General features: G+C 40.9%; 2 protein-coding genes and 1 long non-coding RNA gene across 12 annotated transcripts in view; 2 read left to right on the top strand and 1 right to left on the bottom strand.

Annotated features, from left to right (window-relative positions):
• Positions 1–2,673, top strand: part of kif21b (kinesin family member 21B) — a 55,614-nt gene extending 52,941 nt beyond the window's left edge. For all 9 annotated transcript variants that reach the window (XM_084036516.1, XM_084036521.1, XM_084036520.1 and 6 more), the window contains one exon: positions 40–2,673. The gene's annotated coding sequence lies outside the window, so the exon portion shown is untranslated. The remainder of the gene's footprint in view (positions 1–39) is intronic.
• Positions 2,674–7,751: 5,078 nt separating this feature from the next.
• Positions 7,752–8,268, bottom strand: LOC311026515. The gene is made up of 2 exons (XR_014598495.1): positions 8,090–8,268; positions 7,752–8,005 (listed from the first exon to the last, which is right to left on the bottom strand). It is a non-coding gene; the product is annotated as an uncharacterized lncRNA (long non-coding RNA).
• A 7,114-nt stretch (positions 8,269–15,382) lies between these two features.
• The window catches only part of cpne5b (copine Vb), a 95,246-nt gene continuing 83,180 nt past the window's right edge, over positions 15,383–27,448 (top strand). For both annotated transcript variants that reach the window (XM_084036611.1, XM_084036612.1), the window contains exon 1: positions 15,383–15,616. In XM_084036611.1, the coding sequence (XP_083892737.1) occupies positions 15,492–15,616 (125 nt within the window). In that variant the 5' untranslated portion in view covers positions 15,383–15,491. The remainder of the gene's footprint in view (positions 15,617–27,448) is intronic.

The following is a 27,448-nucleotide window of genomic DNA, read 5'->3' on the forward strand; positions in this document are numbered from 1 at the left end:
GTTGGGATGAGAGGGGGTGGTGGGGGGGATTTGTTAAAGATTCTTGGATTTAATATTTTGCCATGCTTAGAAACTCAGGTAAAGTTTGGAGGAAGGTTACCCTGTGAATTTAACTAGCTCTGAATTGACCAAATGCCTTGTTTGAGGGATTGTTTTGTTTATTATTACTTTGAGAAGATGGTACTATCATGTATTACCCCCTTTTTGACTCATCTCCATGCTTTGCTTTTTCATTTGATCAATATTTACTCAATATCTATGTACTGTTTTTTTTTCTGTACAAAATGAACACATGTTTAATGTTATCTTCCCAATCGGGCCAAAGCTGAAAGTCTTGCAACTCTTGAGAGGATGTGCACTGAATTCTGACCATAATTACTTGTTTAAAATATACATAAATTATGGTAATTGTACAGCAGTTGAACTGGAGTGAGCGGTACAAACTGTGGTCAGGAGGGAAATTAACCTCCATAACATAATGGGTTGTATATACTGTAGGCCTTGAGTCCGAATCCACTGGGCCCTTCACTGCACACTATGTATTTATCTGTGCTCATTAGCCAAACTGACTCTGCTCACCTGCTTTGTGGTGAATTTTATGTCCTCTTCTAGACTTAAGAAAATCTAGAAAATCTGTAGTACTGTAGCTTTAGGCACTCTTTTGGGGGCCCTGTGCGTGTACATTTGCTGAAGGATGCATGAGGTTAGTGCGATCGGCCCCCTCAAAACGGAGCAGTTTAGTCGACGTGTAATTCCCCTGCTGTTGTTAATGCTTAATACCTGTGTGCATTTGCTATCTAAAATCTTAGGATTTGTTTGGATTCTGAAGCACTGACCGTCAATCGACTATGCGTACAAAATGTGCGTGCTCCACAAAAAGATGCTTGCTCTAAATATTTATTATAGACGAGCAGAATCAGCCCCACTCACAGTTACCCTGTGAGACAGCGTTACGTCATTGCTAGATGCTGTGTAAATAGGTGTGTCATTACCTTTTTTTTTAATATTACAGAGGAGATATGAGTCGAAACTGACATCTTCCTCATCAGCTGGCCTCAGAGTAATCTTTGTCATTTTACATGCACTTTGGATGATGAACACTTCTATGAATACTCAGTTTTCCAGATATGCATCAAGCCTATTAAATAGACTTAGTTTACAAAGACGGAGTTTATGAGTCCTGAATGAGGCTTAAAGCACTGAAATTGTACTGAAAAGTGTACACCTGTGTAGCTCTACAGTAGGTTTAGAAATTAATGATGTTAATATTTGTGCTGATATACAGTGTGTAAGATAAAAGTCAAGGAATAGAAAGACAGTCCCGCTCTTTAAAGTCCCCTTTTTATTGCAAATGTTCCCTGAGGATTTTCTCTTTGACAGAGCAGCATGCATACCTTTGTAGGCGCTCACGAGAGCCTTCATGCTTATTTCCCTGGATGTCTGCTGATATGCGGATATTGTTCTAAATAACGCTGACCACAAAGATGCCACACAGAATGACAAGCTCGAACATAAATCTATTTCTCCTGCAATAATCAATGGTGGAAAAATCCCACCAGATGAAATATCCTTTCATAAAGGGATATTTTCACACTAAATGTACCATTAAGCAGGTGGTAGTGTTTGATCAATACTCCACCAGTATACAGTATAATCAATAAGAATAAAGAGTATCTGTTGTAGGTCCCTTTGAAATTGGAACGCTATTTGATCACAGCTTAAACTCACTTGAACAGCTGATGCCTTGCTCACACTTTAAAACCACTATAGGTATAATTGAGGGCAACGCTAAGCTATGATTGGACAATCTCAGCTTGGGGGTGGGGGTTAGCAAATCGCCAATAGAGTGAAGGCAAAATAAAGCCTGCTCAAATACTCACATACAAAAAAAAAAAATCAATGTGTAGTGGTGTAACCAGTATGTCTGGTGTAGGACTACGGGACAGATCCATAAGAAGAGCTGCCAGTCATTCTGATGGTGGGATTACCACCTGTAGCATTTCCAGTCCGGTATGGCAACTAGGGAGCGAAACCCAAGTAGTCAGCTCAGCTTCAGCCTCGTGCCTCAGCCAACAAGCTCTACTGCCTTAAAGAAGCAGAATGTGTACGTAGGATATTGATAATCATTCACTTAATATCCTGAATATGTAACAGACCTAAATTGAGGATTGTAGCTCGTCCTATAGATTGTGGAACTCCGTTCTACATCAGACGTCGTCTCAGCTCACTTTAGTAGTATTGCTGAAAACGACTTTGAACTTTGCCTCGGGCTGCTGAGGGAATGGAAGTGCATTTAGACACAATCAAGAGGCCACTTTACTGCTTTCGGATCACTATCACACACACACACACACGCACACACACACAAAGGTCTTCTCTGCAGCTGCTCAAGTCGTTTTTCTCCGGGCGTGTGTTGTCATATTGAGCTCACGTATGTGTCTGTGAAATATACTGTATACTCATGGGACATAAATGCAGGGTCAAAGGTCATTTGTGCCTTTTATTGCACGGACTTCTCCCTCTTAAATGAGTGTAAATGTGTGTACAGTTTTTTTTTTTTATGACAATGTGCATGTGACCACGCCATGTAAAATATCTCACTGTAAATAATGTAAGTAAATATTTAATGAAGGCTCCAACATTCTCTCGAGAAAATAAATAAGTTAAGAACGACTGTCGTTTGAGTCTTCTGGTGTGAACGTTGTATTCTTTCATATGTAGTTTGGATTATAAAGCGAAAAGTACGATTTTCACAAGATTGCAGTAATGCATTATCCTTTATAATATATTCTTTTAATGGTATTTACTCAGCTAATTGGAGATTACACCATGTCGATCTCCTCTCTCTGAAGTTAGGTAGAAGAAAAAAGCAGCCGTGAAAGAAAATGATCCTTTACCTTGCAGATGGATGCAGAGTGTGTTGATCATTTGGGAGAAACGGCCAAATGGGTTGTAAAGGATGGGATAAAGGCTTGGGGAGATGTTTTTCATCCTGATGCATTTATCTCTACTTCAGGACTCGAGATGCAGAGTCAGAAATCATACATCTTCATTTCCTTTGCAAACTCTGGTCATTAACTCGTGTCGGGTTGCGCTTGTCCCACTCGCGACGGGAGACACAAGCACTGTGATGTACGACGGCCATTAGAGCCTCAGAGGAGACGAAAATCATTTGAAGATGCCAGTCATAAAACAAATAAATATCCATGCAGAAGACCCATCTCATCCCGGCTGTATTTGCTCCATCTGCTCTCTCTACATTATAAACTCCTGAAACTGCATTTGAATGTATTCGTATTTTTCATTATCCTACACAAAGCTCCAGTAAGTCTGTTCTTACTTGCTGTTCCATCGGTCTCTTTCCAACTCTATCCATCGTCATGTGACGATAAAAATCTATTTAAAATTCAGCAAAATACCCTGAGAGGATAGGGAAGGCCTCATGTTGATTATGCTTACTAGTGGGGAAACTAAAATTATTATAAGTCCAGAAGTACAAGTTAAAATCCTGTAATTAACCAGGGCCGAAGCATCTTAAGTCAAGTTATATTTAAGAATGCTTTAATAATCATAATCATAATCATTTAAGACCATTTTACAGTACAGGTAAATCAGGTTTAGTCAGTTCTCCAAAAATATCAATAACCCTTCTCTGCTTACCTTCGTATAGGTGGTCATTTATTTACGTCCTCTGTATTTGCATGTGTGTCCATTCTGTGTATAAATGTTTGTCTTGTTTTTCTGCATCTGTATCTTGTGAAGCACTTTCATTTTGTTTGTCAGCACATGTAAACAGCAGTCATATAATAGTATGTCATGAAAGTAAAAAAAAGTTATATTATAGTATGTCTATAATTATGTCATCGTATGTCATGAAAGTAAAAAAAAAATCAAACTAGTACGTCATGAACCCTGGACAGGTCGCCAGTCCATCGCAGAGCCGACATGTAGAAACAGGCAACCATTCACAGAGTCATCAATGAAGCTATCCCCATCCTGCGCGTTATTGGATGGTGGGAGGAAGCCAGAGAACCCACACTCACGGGGAGGATATGCTAACTCCACACAGAAGGAACCCAAACCAGGAATCGAACCCGGGACCCTCTCGCTTGTAGGCAACAGTGCTAGCCACTACACCATCGTGCATCGTGTCTAGTAAGTCATAAAATTTATAAAAAAAATACCATTATAGTATGTAATTAAAGTAAAAAAATGAAGTCATATTATAGTATGTCATGCAAGCTATGAACATCATATTATAATAAAGTAACAAAAGTAATATTTATTGTCATCAAATTTATATAAAGTATATGTATGTTTGTAGTATGTCATAAAAGTAAAAAAAAAAGTCATATTTATTACATCATGAAAGTTAAAAAAATATTTTAGTATGTCATGAAAGTTCGAAAAAGTCATATTATAGTAAGTTCAAAAAGTGATATTTTAGTGTGTCATGAAAGTTATAAAAAGTCCTATTATAGTAAGTTAAAAAGTGAAGTTTTAGTGTCATGAAAGTTATAAAAAGTCATATTTAAGTATATCATGAAAGTTAAAAAAAAGTCATATTTAAGCATGTCATGAAAGTATTCAATTCAATTTTTCAATTCAATTTTATTTATAGTGTCATGTCACAACAGAAGTCATCTCAGGACACTCAACACATTGAGCAGGACTAGAATACGCTCAAAATTTCCAGAGTCAATGCAATTTCAAAGTCCAAACATCACCCACCAAGTGAAAAAGAAGTAATATTTCAGATGCATTTAAATGCATTAATTTTAACAACCATAATATAGTATCTCAAAATTATTATTTAAGTAAAAGAAGCAATATTGCTTCATGAAATTGCTCTTCGTGAAATTGCTCTGAATGCAGGACTGTTATTATAGACCTGTATTAAACTACACCTTAGTACAAGAAAAATATTCACAGTACACTATACAGAAATAAAAAGTACATGTTGGGCACAATTGTACCTTTCAAAGTTATACTATTATTATATTATATTATTGAAATATTATTACTTATACTTTGATGTTTCAACTGATTGAGGTGGAGTTTACTATACTGATGGATACTTCTGTTTGTAGAATCTGAAGAGTATTATATTTTATGAATGATCATATGTTTTTGTTTAATCTTCATTGATTTATAGTCATGTTAGGAGGTGAGAGGAGAGTGGACTGGAGTCAGGTGGAGGATGTGGTGATGCCTGAGTGCCAATCCACACCGCCTGGGGTCTGGCTGCCAGGAAGCCCAGGATCCAATCACAGAGGGTGCTGTTGATTCCCAACTCTCTGAGCTTGATGGTGGGTTTGAAAGGCACAATGGTAATTGAATCCTGCACTATAGTTTATTCACACGGTGTCCCTCTGGACCAGCTGGGAGTCTGGCATCTTCTGCAGATCTATTTGGCCTGTAAGCAAACTGGAGTGGGTCCAGTGAGTCAGTGAGGAAGGAGGTGGAGGGATTTAAATAACAAAGCACCTCATGATGGTGGGGGGGAGTGCTACAGGCGGTCGTTGCTCTGGGCCTTGGTCTTTTGTACATTTTGGGACAGCAGACTGGAGCAGAGAGAGGTTGAAATGTCTGTGACCACATGTTCCAGTTGCTTTGCACACACCTCGAGACCTCCGGGATGCCATGAGTTCCAGGTGCGTTGCATGGCTTAATTGTTCTCAGAGTGTGCAAACAATGTGTTCAGTTCATCTGAGCGAGATGGAGGCATTCCCTCACCGTTACTGGTATTCCTGTTGCAGTCTTTTTCTGGTTTGTAGTCCAGATCTTCTGGTTTTGGACTCCATTTTTTTTACCTGAATTGTCCCTTAGCATTCCAAATACCTCTCCAGAGCACACACCTTATAACTGGTCTCCCTACTTAGGCATACAATACATACCTTTTGGGGAATTGATTTCCCATACAATTTCCACCTATAAATCATGTGCATGTTTAAGTGAATACATTTAAAAAAGGGACAAAGGTATTGAGGAACCCTTGGCTCTAGTCTAGTCACCACAGTAGTAGGGTAGCAACACATTTACTTTCTATTTTGGTTAGGTGAAATACAATTTGGAAGTGCTCAAGTGATTAAACTATGCCAAAAAAATCCACCAGGAAAAGTGGAAAATGAATCACGTCACTTTAGTCCATCTAATTTCAAACTGTCGCTGAGTCATTAGTAACTTGTATTATCACGGTGATGAAGTGGTCATAAAAAGGAAATGACAGAAATTACCCCGTAACAATTTGTAACTTTATGGATATAAAAGGCTTTTTCTGTCGAACGGTATATTCAGCTCTTGTCTATGATAATGAGAGTGAGATGAGATGATGCAAAGGAACTGAAATAGACCAATAAATTAGACTGATGATTATCAGCAGCGTCGAAACAAAGTTGGATGACAGGGATTGGGATGAACAGATGAACAACAACGAGGGGAAGTCGTTTAGAGAAAGGACTGGCTGAGAATAAGAGGAATGCTCTAAAAAGGGGGAGGATTATTTATGACACTTTTAAATAAAGGAGGATGCAGAAGGCAGAACCGCTGAGGTGAAAATAACTGAGATGAACGGAGAACACCCTGCTCATATACAGTTATAAAGCAAATGGAACAAACATTTTCTTGTGGATTTTCACATATATTCTTGCAACGCTAATAACAGTAACCTTAACGAATGCTCGACACATGTAAATTCCCACTTATAAGAAGAAAAATAAGGGAGGAACATTGTGCGAGCCTGGACTTCATCCGACATGAACAAAGAGGGTTTTAATGCCGAGGGAAGTCATGAAGATCTTCCATAATAATTCCCACTGTTTCTCAGATACACACAGCGAACACCTGGGAGGCTGCTAGACAAAGCCTCGGACTATCAACTCAATAACACAGTCTAATCCCATTATACACTCTCTCTTTGAGCCTGGTTATACACACACACACACACACACACACACACACAGACACACACACACTACCAGGTTTAGGAACATCAGAGGGACGTGCTTTCATTCATGAACATAGGAGGATTATTTTAAAAAGTAATGTATTCGAAATAATGATGTTTTTGTGGGTGACATTTGCAGGCAGTACTCATGAGGGTGTATACTGTGCTTGAATATTTAATCTTATTTATATATTTGTGTATTTCAAGGCGGCAAGTATAGAGAAAGATTACGTGTGTGCATAGCTCGAACTAACGTCCATCACCAGATGGGCATTGATAATTTAAGTAATCATTAACATTACATGTGGATGCAACCATCCTTCACAACACACTTGACTGACTCAAATACATGATTAATTCAATGTTTGATTACATTCGTGTTGAGTTGGGTATCCATCTAACGGAAATATGTCAAATACGCCAATACAAATAACTCACTTTTTTATGCATGCACACAGAAGTGTTCATAAAAATGTCATGATTTACATATGAAATAATAATAAATATGATATAATAAAAAAGAAGGTTTGCAAATATATTTCCAAATATTTCTTGATAACTGAAATGGAAAGAGAAATACAGAAAAAGGAGAAAATACAGTAAAAGGTTAAATAACTACTGCATGGTTGAGTAACATTCATTTATTCATATAGATAAGATTTTGACATTGAATGCTTATTCTTTATACATTTTTTTCACGCAACCTGTTTCAATTCACTCTGTTCATGTTCATTTAGCATACATGTCTTGGTCTCACTTGGTCTTCTTCTTCTTTGCTTCTTTTCCCTTCGCGGTCGTTTCCGCCTTCCTCCAAGGCAGGAAGTTGTAGGAGACCAGAGATGTGAGGAGGTAAGTAGCCATGCCAGTGTATCCTCCCAGTACCAGACACAGCGGCTGTGCCAACACGAACAGGCAGAAGACGTTCATCGACGCGCGGTCATCCAGCTCCACCCGGTCGTCCTGCGTTGCTTTCATCACTCCGAAGAAATACATCAGTGCCACCCCCGGGTAGAAGGCCAGTTCCACCATGATGCTGAACACCAGATGCTCCTAAAAAGCCTTTAACATGTGCACATGTGATGGAAAGCAGTTTGTCAACTCTTCTGAAGTATTGAGGGAGAGTATTCTCAGAGACACACTCACCCGGATCGGATTTACACTTCCTCACGGACAGAAATCCCCCTGAAGTGTGACGGTGGATCTGACAGGAAAACAGACATGGACCTTTGATCAGTCGTCACAACAGTCCTGTCAAACATTATCCACCTCCTTATCAGAACACCTGGCTATTGTTACCATCCAACACTGTTTTCTTTAAACAAACAAAAAACAAAGCACAGCTTAAAACACATGTTTTTAAAATATAATATCAAAAACCAATTATGCTGTTTTCATATGTATCATAAAAAACACAGAGCGTAGGCTAAACTATTCTCAGAGTGCATCAAAGTGACAGTTTGTGATGTGAATAACATGTCATAAATGTATTATGTTGTAAAAATCCGACAAGAGGCCAAGGTTGGAGATGAGAGGTTTTCATTTCCCTGATGATTTGATTAAACATCACAATGCAAATATCCATTATAAAATTAACAGGACCCTGTTATATTACGTATATAATATTTGTAGGGGTATCCACTGTTTTGTTGCAGTGTGAGCAACTTTTTGTAACATTCTCACCTCGTTGATGCCTTCATTCACCATGAGCTGTTAGAATACATTGCTAAACGTCGAACTGAAATGAAAAATGCTGATCAAATAGAATTCCTGCCAGCGTTAGGGTCCGTCTGCCTCTCCTGTTTCACACAGAAATATGTCAGTATTTCAGCTCAACTTAAAGGGGACGAGGAGCTATATGTATCTTATAAATGAAAACAAACTCTGGTCATGAAGAACAAGAAAAAGTGGTATATTTTAGAATATTGCAACATGATTTTATTTTTTTTTGTCTTTGTTGAGTGATTCACACAGGGGCGGCAGCAGCATTTAACTGGTGTGGGGGTCATGGGGGTCTGGGGGTCCTCGCCCCGAAAATTTTGGAATTGAGTAGATGCAATTTCTTCACATTCTGGTGCATTCTAACATGTTTTTAGAAGATATCTCTTTATCTAATGTCTCTTGTTCCTAGAAATGAAAATGAGAATTAAATAGGCCTGTCATTGTTATACTGACATTTTTTAACCCCTTTGCAATAGTAGTTATACAACTGACTACAGAATCAAAACAAGCTTTTGCACAGTGTATATCACATAGTGGCATACACTCATGATAGCCTAAATATTAATCTGCATTGTGCATTGTTAATTTACACAAGGCCTTCTTTCAGCTACTTAAATTATCTACGCCACCCATTTGTTTCTCATCTCCAAGTCAGTGACGGCCAAGGGTCAGACTGAGCCAATCAGATTGAACAAAAAGTGGAGCAGTCCAAGTTGGGAGGGGCCGCATCTCCCGATGGCCAGTCCGGCCCTGTTGCTGGCGTCAACTCATTGACCAAGTAGTAGTGGATATTCTCTTACTATAAGTGGAACGGATTTCACCATGAAGCAATGAAAAGAGCGCTGGACAAATAAGACCCGTCATGCACTCATATTTTAATGGCAAATATATGGTGGCGACGCCCATGGATTCACAGGTTGTTGGATTGCTAAGCCTGGCCTTGCATGCTGCAAAATTAATTGATTTAACAGTTCCACACTACATGTTTCGAACACAGCCATAGCTGTCGGATTGTTGATTTTATTTTGAAACATTTTTGTGATCCCCCCAAGAAAAGAAGTGCTTTCAAATACATGAGATGGAAAAATATATTCTCAATTCCCTTGTCACATTACAGATCGGAGGAATTGCAGCATCAGCAGGACAACACAAGTTTGCAGGCATACATTAACCAGCACAGTTTGTCCAGTGAGATTTACACTGACATATCCATGAATTAATTCAAAATGAGTTGCAACAACAAAAGAAAGCAAATTAAGGTATTTCCCCAATTCGGGAACTATGACTTTAAAGAATAGTGGAGGTGAAGTATATCCCAGCAAGCAGCACTATTACACCATGGGGAGGTTGCCTGTCTAAAATATCTTCTCAGCAGTATAATAACAACTGTATTTATTGGTGTTTTAGGAGACATACAAACAATGTGTTTCGCCTCAGACCATTTTGGAAATATCAAATAAACAATAAACAAGATGTAGCTGTAGGCTGCTAATGTTATCATCCATCCATCCATTATCAATCAAAGCTTCTCCTGTTCATTCAGTTTCATTTAATTAACGATGCAACGTCAGTCTCAAAGTGGCTGTTAGAGGCGGACATAATTGAATAAATGCGGTGTGTAACTGAGCCAGAATGACAGAAGTGAGAGTATCCAATGTGGTGGCATCAAGCAGCCAGTGAGCAGATTTCTCTCTCTTGGTTTCTTAAAAAGTCCCTGGTGGAAACTTTGCCTGCAAGAGTTCTTTGCTCAGTCTGGTATTAATCTGAATTTAAACCGACTCAACATATGCTCCATTGGTAAAAATAGAGAGGAGCAGAGCCCCGGCGGCATCCCTGGAGGGCTCAGCCCTGAACTGTTACAGTCCACGGCGGAGAAGCTATTGCACCATTAAAACTTTTAGATGAGTAGCTGCACTTTGGCTGAGTATCTGATCAAGTGCAGCAGCAAGTGTTGAATGGAGGAGTTCATCATTAGTTTGAGTGCTCGCGTGTCACTGCATCACTGTAGACGCTCTCAGGAAAAGCTTGCTTATTTCTATTACCGGTATTATTGTTTTGCAGCTGGATTCCAACAGCCAGCTCTTTGAATCCCCACTGCTACAGCTTGAGGGAGCGCTGAGCCGTTAGCCAGTCAATCAGCCACATAGGTTGCAGTGGCCTCCCATAAATACCTAGTGTGTGTGTGTGTGTGTGTGTGTGTGTGTAGATGTGTGTCTCCATGGGTCCTTCTGTGTTTGCTTGTCCATCTCAGAGCGATTATTCATAAAAGGCTTCTCTGTGATGTTTGCCAACGCACCAGTGGTCTACAAAGCAGATTACACTCTGGGAGGGAACATGTGGCCCTTTGGAACTTCGGTTTACCAACCCCCCCCCCCCCCCCCCCCCAAGCAGAGCAGAGAGAAAGTCTCAGCAGTCAGTCAGATTAAAACCAGCTCTATCATCGATCTTCAGTTAGTTGATGTGCGCTTAAAAGAACAATGTGTAGAAGGGGGATCTATTGGCAGAAATACAATACAATATTATGTTTTAAGTATAAGTAAGTATACACACCTGAAAATAAGAATTGCCGTGATTTAATTACATTAAAAAGAGACATTCATATGTACATACTGATCCTAGTCACATTCCTACAGTAGCCCAGAATGGACAAAACCACTCTGGAGAGGGCCATTCAGGTTCTCATGTTTTTGCATCCGCCATCATAGGTTTTATGTCCCTAGCACAGGAGAAATTTCAGTTGATTGCAATCTGCAACCCCCCTGCTAGATACTGCCATACCCTACACATGGAGATGCACCAAATGGGCTGTACTGTAATCATTGTAACATTCAACATTTCTACATTAGAAAGTCTTTTCCCATTCTTTTCCAAACACAATACCTGGAGAGCAGTACATGCTAAATATCACTGAATCATTTTGGTGCTGTATAAACAGTTTGTGCAAAGGGAGCTTTATCATCACATTTTGGGGGGATGAATCCCAACAGCAGAAGCCTCAGCATCACGTTACATGATATCAAGCCTTTTAAAAAAAATAATTATTTAATTAATTAAAAAAACAAATTCTTCAACCTGCCTTGTTCCAACAAGAAAGACCTCAGCATGAAATAATGTCATCTTCATTTAGCCAGTTACACATGAGAATCATTTATTCACCAAACACTAAAATATGCATCAAAATAGAGCATCATTTCCTAGACAGCAGGAGGAATACTGTCTATCAAGGGACAACCGAAACACCACTGGCCACTGATTCTTTTCATGAACTCCTCCAGCAGCCACAGGTTTCCCAAACAGGCTGGTGTCAAAGAGGGATGGGTGCATTTTAAATGTGTCAGAGGCTAGCTAAATAAACCAAGAGATTCCCTGATTAACTAGCAATTGCTGACAACTTCCTGTATTCATGATCAGGTCTTTGACATTTAACACATAATAATTAGTGAATTGTGATACATGTTAAAAGATCCGAGGAATGTGATTAACGGAGTAAACAAATGTCTTTATTTAGCAGGTTGTGAGGGGGAAATAAAAACACATATTTTATTGTTAGGAGCTTCACTTGCTTGACAGGGCATTTGTCTGTTTTTTGCATAATTGCTTCCAGAAAGGCGATATTTTTGGATAGCATGACGCAAGTAAGCATAAACACAGTAATTAGTGCTTAGGAAACTGCAGGGAGCCAAGGAAAAGGGACATTTGAATCCCCTATGGTGTTATTAATGTGACCAGCGGTAAAAAGCATTGACCACCTCCTGGTCCATCGCAATTGGTTTAGCATTTAAAGAAGATATCCACTGTTTTGGAAGTCTTTGCTATCAATCACTCAACAAGCTGGCTCCTTACGACATCCAGAAATAGGCGTGACATGTTTTTTGTTTCCTGGGAATTGGCAACAGCAATTTCTTTCCACTGGCTCTGATATTTGGTCTTACATTATGCTATGGACAAATATAGTATAGTCTGTTGGCAATCAAAACATCTGATTAGGTAAAGAAAATGAACTTATTTAATCCCAAACAACAATCTTTTCCTCAAACCAACCAAGTAGTGTTATTGCCTCATCTTTCCACTTCAGTTTCACAACGTTGAAGGTGTCTGAAGCATTAGTAGTGGTAAACACTACTAACACCCATTAAACTCGTTGATTGCATTCAAAATGGGTGCATGAAAAAAATTATAAAAAGACAACGTTAAATAATCAAAAAAATATCCATTGAGACAAACATTTCTCAATTTCAACAACACCCCCCTTTGCATTACATTCAAAGCAGGTGAAGAAATGGAAATAGGCACTTGTTTTTATTAATTAAACTTGAGATCTGGGGATAGGTTCATTGATGACTCTAAATTGCCCGTAGGTGTGAATGTGAGCGTGAATGGTTGTTTGTCTCTACATGTTGGCCCTGTGATAGACCAGCGACCTGTCCAGGGTGTACCCTGCCTTCGCCCAATGACAGCTGGGATCGTTTCCAGCCCCCCCGTGACACTGAATACAGGATAAGCGGTAGACAATGGATGGATGGATGGAAATTTGAGATCTGGAATCCCAGTTTGTGTGCATTTGCAAAACCTCAGGCTGCTACTTAAGGCTGTTGTGAAGGACTTCTTCCTTCCGTTTCTTTTTCTTTTGTTTCTTTGTCCTCTGGCTCTGCTCCTGCCAACCCACTACTGGAACATCTGCAATAATGTGCTCACCCACACAATAATGTGCTCACCCACACTAAACAGCAAGCCCTTAAAATACATGAATCATCCTGGTAGAGAAACAGTAGTGTATGTAGATGTGTGTGGCATTCTGTTTACGGGTGGTTCACTGACATATGAGGAAATAATTAGGCTTTATATGTGCCACGGGTGCATGCCGCTGAAGGAATGATTGTGTTTGTTTGTTTCTGCTCGTATGTGTGTGTGTGTGTGCGTGTGTGTGTGGGGGGGGGGGGGGGGGGGGGGGGCTATGTGGGCAGAAGCGTCATATGTCGGTATAAATTGATTTCCAGAATCCAGATGCAAGGTGCTCTTCGCAGGAAAAAATTGTGCATTTCTGCATCCTGTTAAAAAAGTAAAAAAATTTTTTATAGCTGTGTGTATGTGTGCATCTGTATGTGTGTGTGTGTGTGTGTGTGTTCGTGATGTGCTTGTGTGATTTAGGGTAAGAGACACAGAAACAGTATATGGAAATGTGATGTCTCTTTATCCATATAGACCAAAAGGTGAAGATCGTTGCTTTTAAAGGAGATGTCAAGAGGTGTTTCGCAAGTCTTCGCTATGGATCACTCAACAAGACGGCTCCATTCAGATATGTTGTTTTGTTTATTACGAACTGGCAGCAACAACAACTGTGAACTCTACTGTAGTTTTCCAAGTTGGTTCGAAGTGATTTGTTTCCTGATGCATCCAGCAATCTGTGGGAAACAGCTGGTTATTTGCTTATTTATGACTTGTGTTTTTGTGCATTTAGCTATATATGTGTGAGTCCTTTGTTTATGCATGAAAAAAGACAACACACACACACACACACACACACACACACACACACACACACACACACACACACACACACACACACACACACACACACACACATACACAGCATGCATTTAGGAACTGCAGTTAGAAATGACAAACCCATCACTTTTTTGGCAGGCAGTTGCACCAGTTTTGCATATTCATTACAATGTGGTTTATTGGTCTTACAACAGGCCAATGATGGATGGTGGCCATTAAATCTCGATGTAATTCCCTCATTGTAATTAATATTGATTTTAAATCAGCCAGCATGAACACATTTTAATTGGTAACAGCATTTCTTAAAATGTCATGCATTTATTTCACCACAGAAAACTAATACATTTCACACAATGGGAAGGAATATAGTTGCAATTTTAAGTCATATCAACATTTTTTTTTTTTTTTTTTTTTTGCTTTGCGCAGTAATTATTCACTATTACAGGATTAGTAAGTGCCTGGATACTGGTCTGCTGCTTTTCCTCTCCTGTACAGTATTAGCTGTTTTTTTCTGGGAGCTGTCCATTGCTGTGGTGCTGAAATATTTTCCCCCTCTAGTCGACCCATCGAACAAAGCTCTCTATTGTTATTGGCTGAGAGCAGTTCAAGTGTACTGCCTTTCAGACTCGTCTGTAAGAATAGGCTACTTGTTTTTTTGTTTTTGGGGGGGGGGGGGGGGGTGAAAACGATCCAATAAAAACATCGACCACACCTTTACAACCGGCCCGTTAGGAGAGGACCGTGTTTCACCAAAACTCAAATAAAGTCTTAAATATAAAAAAAGAGAGCGCGTCGTTTTAATTCCCATGCAGTCGCTCCTTCGCTCCCGGTGAGCACCGAGGCTGTTGCAGGGCGACGGCAGCAGCGCCGGGGCTTGGTCAGGGTTGCCAGCACTTGAGTGTAATTCCGTGTGGGAGGAGGGAGGATGTGGGGTGTGTTTGAGTGTATCTAGTCTTTTCTCCTCACACGCTCTGCTCTGCGCAGACTGGAGACGAGGCACAGAGAGGAGGACACCTCTCCATGTGATGTGAGGACGCAACAACACCCTCACACACTTTCCCCGCATTGTTTTTGAACACATTCACTGACGTTACACGGACAATTAACCAAGTGCGCCTCTGCCTTTTCTCACGCGTGTCCAGTCGCCGAGTGCTCCCCTCGGTCCCTCCTCTCCAGCTTCAACATCTGTGAAGTGGCGGCTTCACCCGCTCGCACCGGAGGCCGTCTGGTCTCCGATCTGGTCTCCGGAGACTCGACGCGCTCCGTCAGGTCCAGGCTGTGCGGCAACCGGATCAGACCCGGGTCACCCCGAGCTCTGGCGATGGAGATGGAGATGCTAGAGGGAGACGTAATGGACAAGCTAGAGGAGATGTCATCGGTGTACGACTTCGACCCGATCACCGGCAACATCCCCGCCACCAAAGTGGAGATCACCGTCTCCTGCAGGTGAGTCCAACCGACGGCCAGGAAAGTTGGTCGCGAGATGGGAAAGTTGTGACAACGCCCCGGAATTTCTACGGGATTTGCGTTGAATTGTTCATTGATATTTAATAGAGACAACTTATTAAACACGCTATAATACGCGCTGGGCTTTGGGTGGGGACCGAGGATCTACTTATCTAGAAAGTTGTGTCTACTGAGGCTCTTGACGGGAAGCATTTCATTTCTTTTGATCATTCGTTTGATTTGTGTGCATTTCTGTGAGAAAAAGTGAAGAAAAAACACCTCGTACTGAAGGCGTTTCCGACCTGCCATAAGTATGGGGGTCTGAGGATTAAGTCATTCTCACTGACGCCTTATAATAAAAGGTGTGTGTGTGTGTGTTTGTGTGTGTGTGTTCATGTGTGTTAGTGTGTGTGTGTGTGTGTGTGTGTGTGTGTGTGTGTGTGTGTGTGTGTGTGTTCGTGTGTGTGTGTGTCTTTGTGTGTGTGTGTGTGTTTGTGTGTGTGTTCATGTGTGTTAGTGTATGTGTGTGTGTGTGTGTGTGTGTGTGTGTGTGTGTGTGTGTGCACCAGCCAAGTTATCACTATTGGTAAGCCATTTAAGGTTGACAAAGATTTTGTTCATTGCTGCGTTTGGGCTCTACCTACCAACGTTAAAACATCTAGGACTCTACTATACATAAGACACACAGTTTGCTGTAATAACATCTTGTCATACAAAGCCTTCCATATCTTGAAGCTCATGTGCCCATTGTAACCACTGGCTGGTTTCAGCATCATCAGAGCACTGAAAGCCTCTTTTCTTCACTCGTCTGCACTCTTTACAAAGTACTGGATGTTAAAGGATTCAAAAATTTACATCCACACGCCGCCTGTATCCCTGACCTCAATCGTAGTCATATTCTTTATTCTTTCATAATTATTTTCCCTTTGAGAAAGTACTTCAGGAGAATAAATCCTCTTGGACCGAATGAATCTCCCCACAGCGCTTGATCAGCGTTCACTCCTCTTGCCATTAAGGTTTTAAAATCAAGGCTTTCAACACCTTTTGCCTCTTAGATTCTAGTGCTGGTATGTGTTTGCATTCCTGACACTGACACACACACACACACTCACACACACACACACACACACACACACACACACACTAAGAGACAACATCTCTCTGGTGTTTGATGCTGGGTTTTAGGTTGGAGCCATCGAGGCAGAGTAAGTGTGAGCTATAACAAGCTGTGTGCATTATTGATGGGCTTTCAGACGTTCAGAGAATCTCGCTGCCACATTTCCCAGCTCAGAGCAAAAAAAAAGAAGAAAACCTCTCTCTCTCTCACACACACACACACTGGCAAGAAATTAGTGTTTCAATTTACTGAATGAACCGTTTGCTTGTTTGTGTTGTGTAGAAAATGGTGGGCGATAGTGAAGAATGTTTTTGGTTTCAGCCAGAAAGGACGGCAAGCGAAGTGTGTGCCAGTCCCCTGCATGGTTTGAGATCTTGTGCTTTTCTGCTTGTAATGATGATGCGATTGGGGCTACACGCCTTGCTGATGCGCAATTAGGCACCATTCAGGTAAATGACGAGTCCTATTCTGACAACCCCCTGCGTTTATGCAAATTATTTCTTAGATTTGTATGTATGTGTGTGCGTGTCAGTGATTATCTACTGATGTGTGTGTTAGAATAGAGGGAGACAGGCAAATTAGTAGTGTAGACCGTTCCTACCAAGGAAAGGAGTTTGGGCAGAAGGAATAATTCATCAAAAGGGGTGATGCTTTTTCTACCTGCTTTATTGTGTGTGTGTGTGTGTGTGTGTGTGTGTGTGTGTGTGTGTGTGTGTGTGTGTGTGTGTCTGTGATGTAGCACCAAAGGCTGAAAAAGAATTTAGACAAGCATACATTTGATGGATACATTCTGGCTTTTAAGGAAATGTGCGTGATATGCTCTAGTCCGTATGAAATACACATGTAACTATTGGAAACAAGCTTACTGATCAGTAGGCGGGTTTATTGTGATCATACTTGACGTACGATTGTAATGAATTGCAGCTAATGAGGTTTTACCACACCTGAAATATGCAGAAGGGTTGTTCTAATCGCCTTAAATCCAATTACCCTACATGCACTGTGATTCTTGCGGTGTTCAATGGTAAGCTACTGGATGAGGCGCTCATGAAGCCGAATAAATCAACAGCTAAATCATACTGTCACATTCAAGCACTTCTAATAAAAGTTCAATGCCTCGCAAATCCTCCAAACCCTTTGTACAGATGTTGTGTGAGTCAGAGACGGAGGCTCCCTGTTGGGTCTTCGTCTTCACTATTCTCCCCTTGTCATCATGTACACAGACTCTTTAAAACCTCCCAAGCCATGATGACAGCTGTTGCCTCCGGGGTTAATACCCCTTATTACAGGCTACACCCCCTGCTTTTGACAACGGATTATTATCGGGACCAATGACAAATGGAAAGGCCCGATTAGGTGCTGGATCTGTAAGTAAAAAAGGGGCAAATAGTAGGAATCGGTTTGTCTTTCATTGAGGGAGGTTAGATGATTGAAGGATTCGGTGGCAGGAAGTTGTATTCATGTGCACTCTTCTGCATTGGTGATCTGTTCCCTACTAATACAGGCAGTCATGGTTTTAGTTGCCTACTTTATATATGAACAGGCATCCCTTGGGATACATCTGTCACTAGGTTCACATCTCTCACTTTGTTTGATGTGTCGTGTCCAGCACATTTGTTTTGTGGGAAAGCACAGCCTTCAGGAGTCGCAGTTCTGTCCGAAATAGAATACCGATAAACCGGTTTGACACTAAAACAGAAAGAAAGGATGAGGAGTTATGGGGCCAAAATACAACCTGTTTTTTCCTTTCTTTCTTTTTGTCCCTCAAAGGACTTATCAGTCAATGGTTTGTTTCCTGGGGAGAAATTACAGGAAACTGATGGTTTGGCATGCGGATAGTAAGGTGGAGGGTGTAAGTCCTACAGTCATAAAACCAAGACACACTCTTCTTGTTCAATTGTTAAATCCTTCCATTGCCTTTCACAAACAAGTCTGTTCTCCGATTTCAAACATAATAAAGAAGTACTTACGCGTCTAATGTGCCCCCACAGCCATTTGTGAGCCTCTCCAGTCAGCTGAGGAGAGTCTGTCTGGCTCGTGCATTGAAGAGGTCAGTCAATGGAGGAGCACCAGCTGCTGAGAGCGATATTGATAAGCAAAGAGCTCATCTGGCATTACTGTGTGCTGCAGCCTGAACAGCCAATGCAAGAATTCCATACAGCCAGGCAACCAGATTCCTGAGATTCTCAAGCCAATAGTAGTCCTGTTCTCTAGAGTGACACCTAATCTAAGACATTCGATAGGATCGATCTAGCTGCTGAATTTGACACTAATTGGTTGCTATAATGTTACAATTCCTGTGGTTAGTGCATGGTTTCTTAACAGCTGTCTTATCTTGTTTCCTGAGTGCAGGGCATTGCATGTGTCGCTATCATTAAATTCCTCTGCTAAATGTCTGGCTGGTCTGCATTGGCATACAGCTTTGTGCTTGGGAGGACCCTGGTTTCAGCATTCCTAACGGATTGGGGGTAGATTTTAAAAGCATCTCGCCCGGTGTATCAAAAGCCTCTGGGAGATCTGACGCCACAACATATGATCGCTCTGATTTCGCATGCTCATTCTCATCACATCTCTTCTAGATTGAAGCACTTTGTGTTGCGACAACCCGCTGCACGGCGAGTATCATCGACGCTAATTAACCATATGAAGAATGTAGTGCACAAAACACGGGCTCAGTGTTGCAATCTGCAACACAAACCTCTCTCCGTGCCTCTCTCACACTCCTCATGCTGTCAGTGATTTTGTTGCACAACAGACTGGGCACAGTGCCCAATGCCACACAGCCTAACTAACCTGAGCTGGTTAGAAGAGAGAGAAAAATGTGTGGAGGAGAGATAGAGGCAGGGAGAGAGGGAAAATAGCATGGATGGTGAGGAGCAGATAAACAAAGACAGACTGAGATGAGAAACATATGGAGGGAATCATGTTTGTCATTACAACTGGAGTACAGGCAGGTGGATTCATTAAGTAATGCAAATGAGAGGCCCGCATGTTCCAAGAGAAGTGAAAGTTAAAATTCTGCTCTTGGCGGATAATTCAGTTTTATTATGCCCAACAGCGCAGGAGCTGCAGGTGTCATTTATGTGAATGTGAGCATAAATGAGAAAAACAAAGATCTTTCAATACAAACCCAACGAGTGTTGGAGGGAAAGCACCACTTAAATGATGAACCTATAGAACAAAATTCCAATGAATCACGCAGTAGCTACTATGGAATGGCCAAGTTTCACGGTACAAACAGGTAGCAAACGTGTCCTTTCACCTGCAGTACACCTTTAAACCACATGAGGGAACCTGGGTGTTCGTATTGCTCTGATCATTAGCTGACTGATAATATTGGAGCTTTTATTAAAGGCCATCGCATTCACCTTGTTTTACAGATGAGGAAATTAAAAGAATGACTCGGCCTAAATGCATTTATTTTGGCTCATTTAAATTAAGTATTTAACATGTGTACATTTTTTCAATTAGAGGGGTATACATCTAAGTTATATATACATATATATACATATATCTTTTTGAAAAGCTGGTTGACCTATTCAAGATAACATAAGATAAAGTAATGGTCAGGAACATTTATTCACAGATAAAGCATATTGTGAATTGGTTAGAAAAAAGTGGGTCCCCAGAAACATCCATCCATCCATCCATCCATCCATTGTCTACCGCTTATCCTGTATTCAGGGTCACGGGGGGGCTGGAGCCGATCCCAGCTGGTCCCCAGAAACAAACTTTGGGAAACACTGAACACACACGCTGTGAAATCTATACCTTGCTTTTTAGTTCTCATATGTTTCTTTTTGGAAAAGACAAACCTCCAAAGTCTTTAGAAACAGAGTAACCATCTGGCATGTGCAAAACTCTGAAGCTGTCGTGTCTAATTATGGTTGCTGAGCTATGATTTGATCATCATGTACAGGAAAAGGTTTGACAGTCTCAAGTTATATATACATTTGACATACAATTCTGAAGCATACTTTTCAGAGCTTTAATATTCCAGTAATTCTCGTGGTTAAGTGATCTTTAGTGTATACGAGGTCAAGAAAAAGACCAAAGAAGAGAGTTAAAGAGTGGAGAGAGAGATTTAAATTTTGCATGATTAAATTAAGCAAGGCAAAACAAGGGAAAGCATGAAATGGATTTTCTATAGAAAAATAATAGACAAATAGAATTTTGAGACAAATAATAGTTACAATAATAATAGACCAATATCTGAAAATTCTAATATAACACCAACCCTCAAATACAGTGATGATTTACTGTTTAACCTCAAGCTTTGTGTAGCCATAGAGGACAGACACACACACACACACACACACACACACACACACACACACACACACACACACACACACACACACACACACACACACACACACACACACACACACACACACACACACACACACACACACTTGTCCTTAGCTGTGGGGATCATCTGCTTCTAGTTTGCATTCTCAGTTTTAGTCTTAACTTATAGGATTTTTTTCGTGTTGGGGCGACTCAGATCTTGTTCCTTTGACTTCTCAAGGTTCACTCTGTATAAACTGCAGTGTTATTAAGCTGGAGCAGTGCCGGAGACTGTGGCCCTACACAGACCTGGACTCATGGGGGACATTGTACACAATCCGGAGAATGTAGCCCACAACCTTTCCATTCCACCTCCTTTGCTTTGCTGGTATACTCTGTTCTTGAGACCGCCGTGTGGTCACTGAGTGCGCTAAGGCTGTTTTGTAACAGCAATGCAGAGACAAATTAAAAAGCTTTATGAAGCTTGGAAGCAGTTCATATATAAAATGCACCACAGTTGTTGTTTCTGCTTACAAAAGTACATTCCCCCCCCCGCCTCCAAGACTGCATTGATCTACAGACAGCATATTGTATGTGGAGCTGTTTGCAAGAAGACATTTGGATGCTTTTAGAGCACAAAGCTCCGTCTTCTCTTCACATGGCAGAACAAAATCAATTATTTTCTGCCCACTTACTTACTTACTTACACCTTGGGTGAGTGATTTTTAGACAGCAAACATAATTTCTGAGCCCCATTTACTATCTTTCACAGTTCAGTGCTGTTTTTTGTTTTTGCCTGACTAAATGCCTTTTCTTTCAGTGTCTTATGTACACTGATGGACAGACTGTGACTAATGCTTTCACTAAATCAATACAGTGGACTTCAGGCATGAAAAGATTAGACGGGCACATGCCAAGCAGAATTTCCCTTTACTTGCTTGTTTTATCTTAACAAAAACCCCCAAAAAGTCACCATCTTTGCTCTTAATGATCCTCTCGTCACCATGATATTATAAAGACGTTGATTTTTATCTCTCACTCCTCACTCGACACCCAATAATTCCAGACTTGACAGCAGCACTGTTCATTTGACAGCCATGGCTATAATCAGTTCTGGTAGCTTGCCGAGAATTAACTGTCTCATTTCTGTGCCCATCACATTTTTTCCCATCTTGCACACTTGTATATACCTCGTCTTTTGGGCACGGATGAGAGACCCGTCCCCCCCCGCCCCCGCCTATGGTCGACGGCGGCTGAACATAAGTGATGTTAAGTTCAAAAGGGAGGGAGGTAACACTGCGTGTGTGTTAATGATGGCTCAACGTCATGCTGGCTCGAGTTGCTGAGTGGCTGTAAGGGGGCTTTGATCTGTGCCCTCTAACTGACACGCTGGCTGGCAAGAGAAGAGTCATGGAAGTCAAAGTCAAATTTATCAGGGAAGGACTGGTGGAAATGAATGACCACCAAAACACACACACACACACACACACACACACACACACACACACACACACACACACACACACACACACACACACACACACACACACACACACACACACACACTCCTCTCTGCATCCCAAAAAGCTTAAAAAAGACCTTGGCCAGAAAATCTGTTAGAAGGTTAAAATGAATTTCAGTTCAGGGATGGAGGCTGTGGGCTCTATTTGGTACTTAGAGCTATGACATGTAACGTTTTCTGTAAAGCAAACAACTGCCAGTCAAGTTCGGTTCTGACTGGCAGTTGGAACAGAAGGAACATATATTCTATGACCTTTAGGATTTTTTACACAAAGCTGTATTCATTTGGTAAAAAAATCAAATAATGATCAAATAATTCTATTTTGGGTGGGGGGGGGGTAACATGCACTAAAGGGCTGGATTCAAACCCGGGCCCCTGCGGTAAGAATCCAGCCTTGATATATGTGCCGACTCTCCCAGGTGAGCAATCTGGGCGCCCCAAAGGATTCTCTTCACGCTGATCCATAATTAACAAGATATTCGTCTGCTGTGTCCTCCTTTTTGACATCCTAAAAGGCCAACCTTCAAAGTAGTTTTCCTGTATGTGAAAGTAAGCCAGACTCCATTACATTTTCTTTTTTTTCTCTTCGTCATTTCAGCGTGGCATCAAAATATTATCACAGCTTTGATCAGCGATGTCACAGCCAGCTTCATTGCGATGGGTGAAAGTTTCAATTTTTGTGGGGAAATTATAACTACAGGAGTGTACGGATGTTTCCATGCCACCAAAATTTGGTTGAAAAAGCCTAATTACAGCTTAGAAAGAAGTTCATAATTATGGTCACAGGACCATGATTTTCACATCTCGATGAGCAGCAATGTGTTGGAATAACAAACACTGCAATTTGCATTTTAAATCAAATAAAATAACTAACAAACAAGAACACTTGCATTCATACAGTTTCTACTGCCAAACTTTGTTGATTGTTTTTTAATCTTCGAGTGTCTTTATATGTTTGATCTCCCTGTGGTGAATCACCGACTCATCTGCCTAATTGGAGGAGCCATTATGAACATCTGACCAGGATCTATGACTCGCTTGTCTCGGCTCCTAAATTAGCATTTTATCAAAGTAACCCTGGATGGAGGGATTGGTATCTCATTTCGGTTGGCGCTTCTGTAAACCCAACAAAGCTGAGAAGCCACTTACCTGCAGGAACTAAACGTCTTTGAGCTCACAGTAAATAAAATCAGTCAGGAAACAGATCAAGTATTTGTATGAGATGACCTGTTAAATGGTTCAAGATAATTACCGATGAGTGATCAACAACAATCTAAAAGTAAATGAACATTACTTCAGTTTGCTCATAAAGGATGAGGAGATAACCATTGCATCCACTGGCATCATTATAGTCATTCATTAAACCTGATGCAGGGAAGTCGATGTACTAGGAGCTGCCAATGACAATGCAAGGTCAGAATATAAGTCATCAATGTGAAAAATATGATATTCACACATCATTAACTTCACTAAATCACAGATTTGCTGTGCTGCAGTAAATCCCCGTTGGCATTTTGAACATGTGTGATATGTGTGAAATTGCCTATAAATAAAAAACAACCTTTTCCAGCAAAGGTTTTGTGGTGTTTTTTTTTTCAATTGTTGCATATCTTTCCAAAGTCACCTCAAAGACACACCTGAAAGAGATTTCATTATTTTTGCCTGAAATCTAAAGTAAAACATAAAAGCACCCAACATACTCATCGCATCGGAAACCTTCTGCAACACTGGTGCATGCACATTTAGCTGTGTGAAATGCACCCATTGTGCAGCGGTGGAAGCATCTGTCCACAGCATATGTGATGGAGTAATGGCAGGTAAATGCCCGAACTCAGAGCTATTGAGGAAGATGTCACAGCTGTGGACACCTGGCAATTAGGAGGATCTGTCTTTTTCCATCTTCTCTAGGACCACATACACTACAAGGGATGCATCCTAATGGAGCACTAATTTGTTTCGCATGGCGTGCTGGCTAAATGCAGTTGTTGGTGGAGCAACAGCAAGAATGCGTAATGGTGTCAAGAGTCGGGAGATGGCTGGTCCGACATATTTCAAGAAATGTATCTGCACAGGTTGCAGCATTTTGCACACATTTTTTCTGGCATGGTGATGGTCATGTGAGTCGGCGTTTTTCCTAAAATTAGAAACAATAGCTGGTAGGCTTCAGCTAATGAGCTTAGTGTGCTCCATGTTTATGTCCTCAGGTGTGAATCTGCCCGTATTCCTCCCTATTGGAATCTGATGGAGCCAACGAGCAGAAACAGTTCACCACCATTAGCCTCACTGCAGCAGCTTTGACTTTATTTGTCAAAACAGAGTCCAAACACGCCGTAAAAATAAGCAATATCATTAATTTAATCCTTTTTTTTGCAGTCAAATGCAGTCTTTGTTGTTTGTAATGTCACAAACGGTGGGCTAATCAGCATCTTGTAATAACTGACACATGATCGAGTTCACTCCCAGCAGATGTGAGATTATTTTGCCTATTCTCAGCCTGCGGTGCTATGTGGCCTCTGGCTCCGTGCCCCCCAGTGCAGGATGGGAAGATTGGGAAGGATGGTCCTGTGTGTACAGCGAGGCTAGAGATGTGTGAAAAATGTGTGGGTGAGATAACTGGATTTGATTATCAAGCTACCGGCACCCTGAGGGAAAACAGATATGGGATGTGTGTGTGTGTGAGTGCAAAACTTGTTCTCCTGGCTGCATTCATGAAGACGTGATTGCATTTGTGATGGTTTAGGACGGTTATTGTTGAGGATTTCAATTCAAACAAATGACTGTAAATAAAGCTACGTGTACAGTTTTCTGTCAGCTCTCAAAAGAATGTAGCTCTCAAAAGATGTTGCTGCAATGCTAGCACCTCCAAATTCTGAGAGCATTAGCTGAAACTCTATTAAATGGCTTTTTCTTTTTTCACAGTAACAGTGTTATTTAATTAACATCTATTTTTTCATCCATCTGCTTGACCACCACATCATTCTAAACTGACATATAACAACAATAATGTGATAGATTTAATTGCATAATTCTAAATTATGAATTTAAATAACTTTGGTCATTTTCATAGCATCACTCTCACTTCAAAATCTCAAGTTGTCCAATTTGACCAAATATCTGCAAAACATTCCCATCGGCCTCAACTTTGTTTAGCTCTAATTAGCAGCATAGAATGCTGACATGCTACAACTAAAATTGAAAAACATTATAACTATTGAATGTTGTATCAGCATGTTAGCAGCCTTACATTAGCATTTGAGCAGATAGCACGTGGGAGAAGTTAGACCTCAGGGCTTTCAGCCTAAAAAACCTTAGGTTTAGGCAACAAAACTGCTTAGTTAGGATCAGGTTTGAGCTAAAATAATAATTTATCTGAAAGAAAGCCCAGAAGGCTAACTTCGCCCATGTGCGCACAGCCTCAGAGAGCTGCTAGCTCGGCTGTAAGTCTCAGGGCCGAATTCACAAAAAGATTGTGCTGCTTTTGTGGTCCTCAAATCTGCACAAATAATACAAAACTGTACTGTCACTGACAGATGCAATGACAGTTATATCATCCATCTATCCATTGTCTACCGCTTATCCTGTATTCAGGGTCGCGGGGGTCTGGAGACAATCCCAGCTGTCATTGGGTGAAGGCAGGGTTCACCCTGGACAGGACGGCAGTCTATCACAGGGCTGACATTTAGAGACGGACACAGTTATATCATTTATATCATGAAACATTTAATAAAGCTTTTTTTAAATACATTAGAACATTTTAACTACATTGAATTGAAATAGTCACTTAAGTCATGCTGCAGTGCCTCATCTGTAAATGTGCAACCCTCCTAATCATTGCTGTGGCCAGATTCTTCAAAAATATCTCTGAAAACTCTTAAAATAACAGAATATTATCTTCAGTGTGGATGTATTATTTCACCTCGGTTCAGCATCGGGTTAGGAGCTAACCCTAACCCAGACAATTGGACTCTGCTGCACAACTTAATGGCTGCGTTTCCGCTGTAACATCGTTAGCATAATATTTTCTATGAAGCGGACCTCGAGACACGGCAGATATTGGTCAAAAATGACTCACGATATATGGTGCTATCAGCGGCCACAACCCATTCTTTGTGAATTCTCCCCCTCAGTCTTCACTTAAACAATCACACATTTTACACTGACCTACTTTGAAGCAGTCCCAACACTTTTTTCTTCTTTTTTTATCTTTAAAGTATGGACTCACTTTCATTTCAATTCAGCTTTTCATCTCAAGAATCTTCCAGCATAAATATCTCCCTCCAGCATAAATTATCATGGCAGAGAGAGCTGGAAATTTCTTGGGACTCTTCGCAGTGTTTCATACCGTTTGCTGCTTTACCTACAAAATACTAACAACGTCACGTTTAACTGATGACTTTGCAAACAAAAAAACGTGTTACAATATGGACGCAAACTATAAATGATCAATGATCCACAGTTTGTCAGAGTCCTACCTGTGCCCTTTATACATACTGTGTGTCACCTGACCTCTGTTGACCGATGCTATGGCACAATCCATGCTGTTGGGATGATCCCGAGCTTCCCTGCCACGCTGCAGAGTTGGCTGCGTCTGTCTGGACGGCTGAGCAGGAATCTCCCCAGAGAAACTCCCGGCCTGAATAATTCAACGGCTGGTGGGAAAAACGATCCTGCTTGGGTCTGCCATCGATCTGACAGCACTACAGGCAGCAGTTTGGACTCAGGTGATCGAGGGTATGAAGAGAGTTTGTATTTATGAATTACTGCCAGTCTTTATATTATAGAAAGATGGATTAGACAACGGAATTTTAGAGGAGCATCTCCCAGTTATTGTAAATGTTACAATATGTGGATGTTAAGGTTACTATTAAAGCAAAATAATGACGATAACAAATATGGCTATCAG

This window comes from Eutrigla gurnardus (assembly GCF_963514095.1).
Source record: "Eutrigla gurnardus genome assembly, chromosome: 2".
Taxonomy (NCBI): Eukaryota; Metazoa; Chordata; class Actinopteri; order Perciformes; family Triglidae; genus Eutrigla; species Eutrigla gurnardus.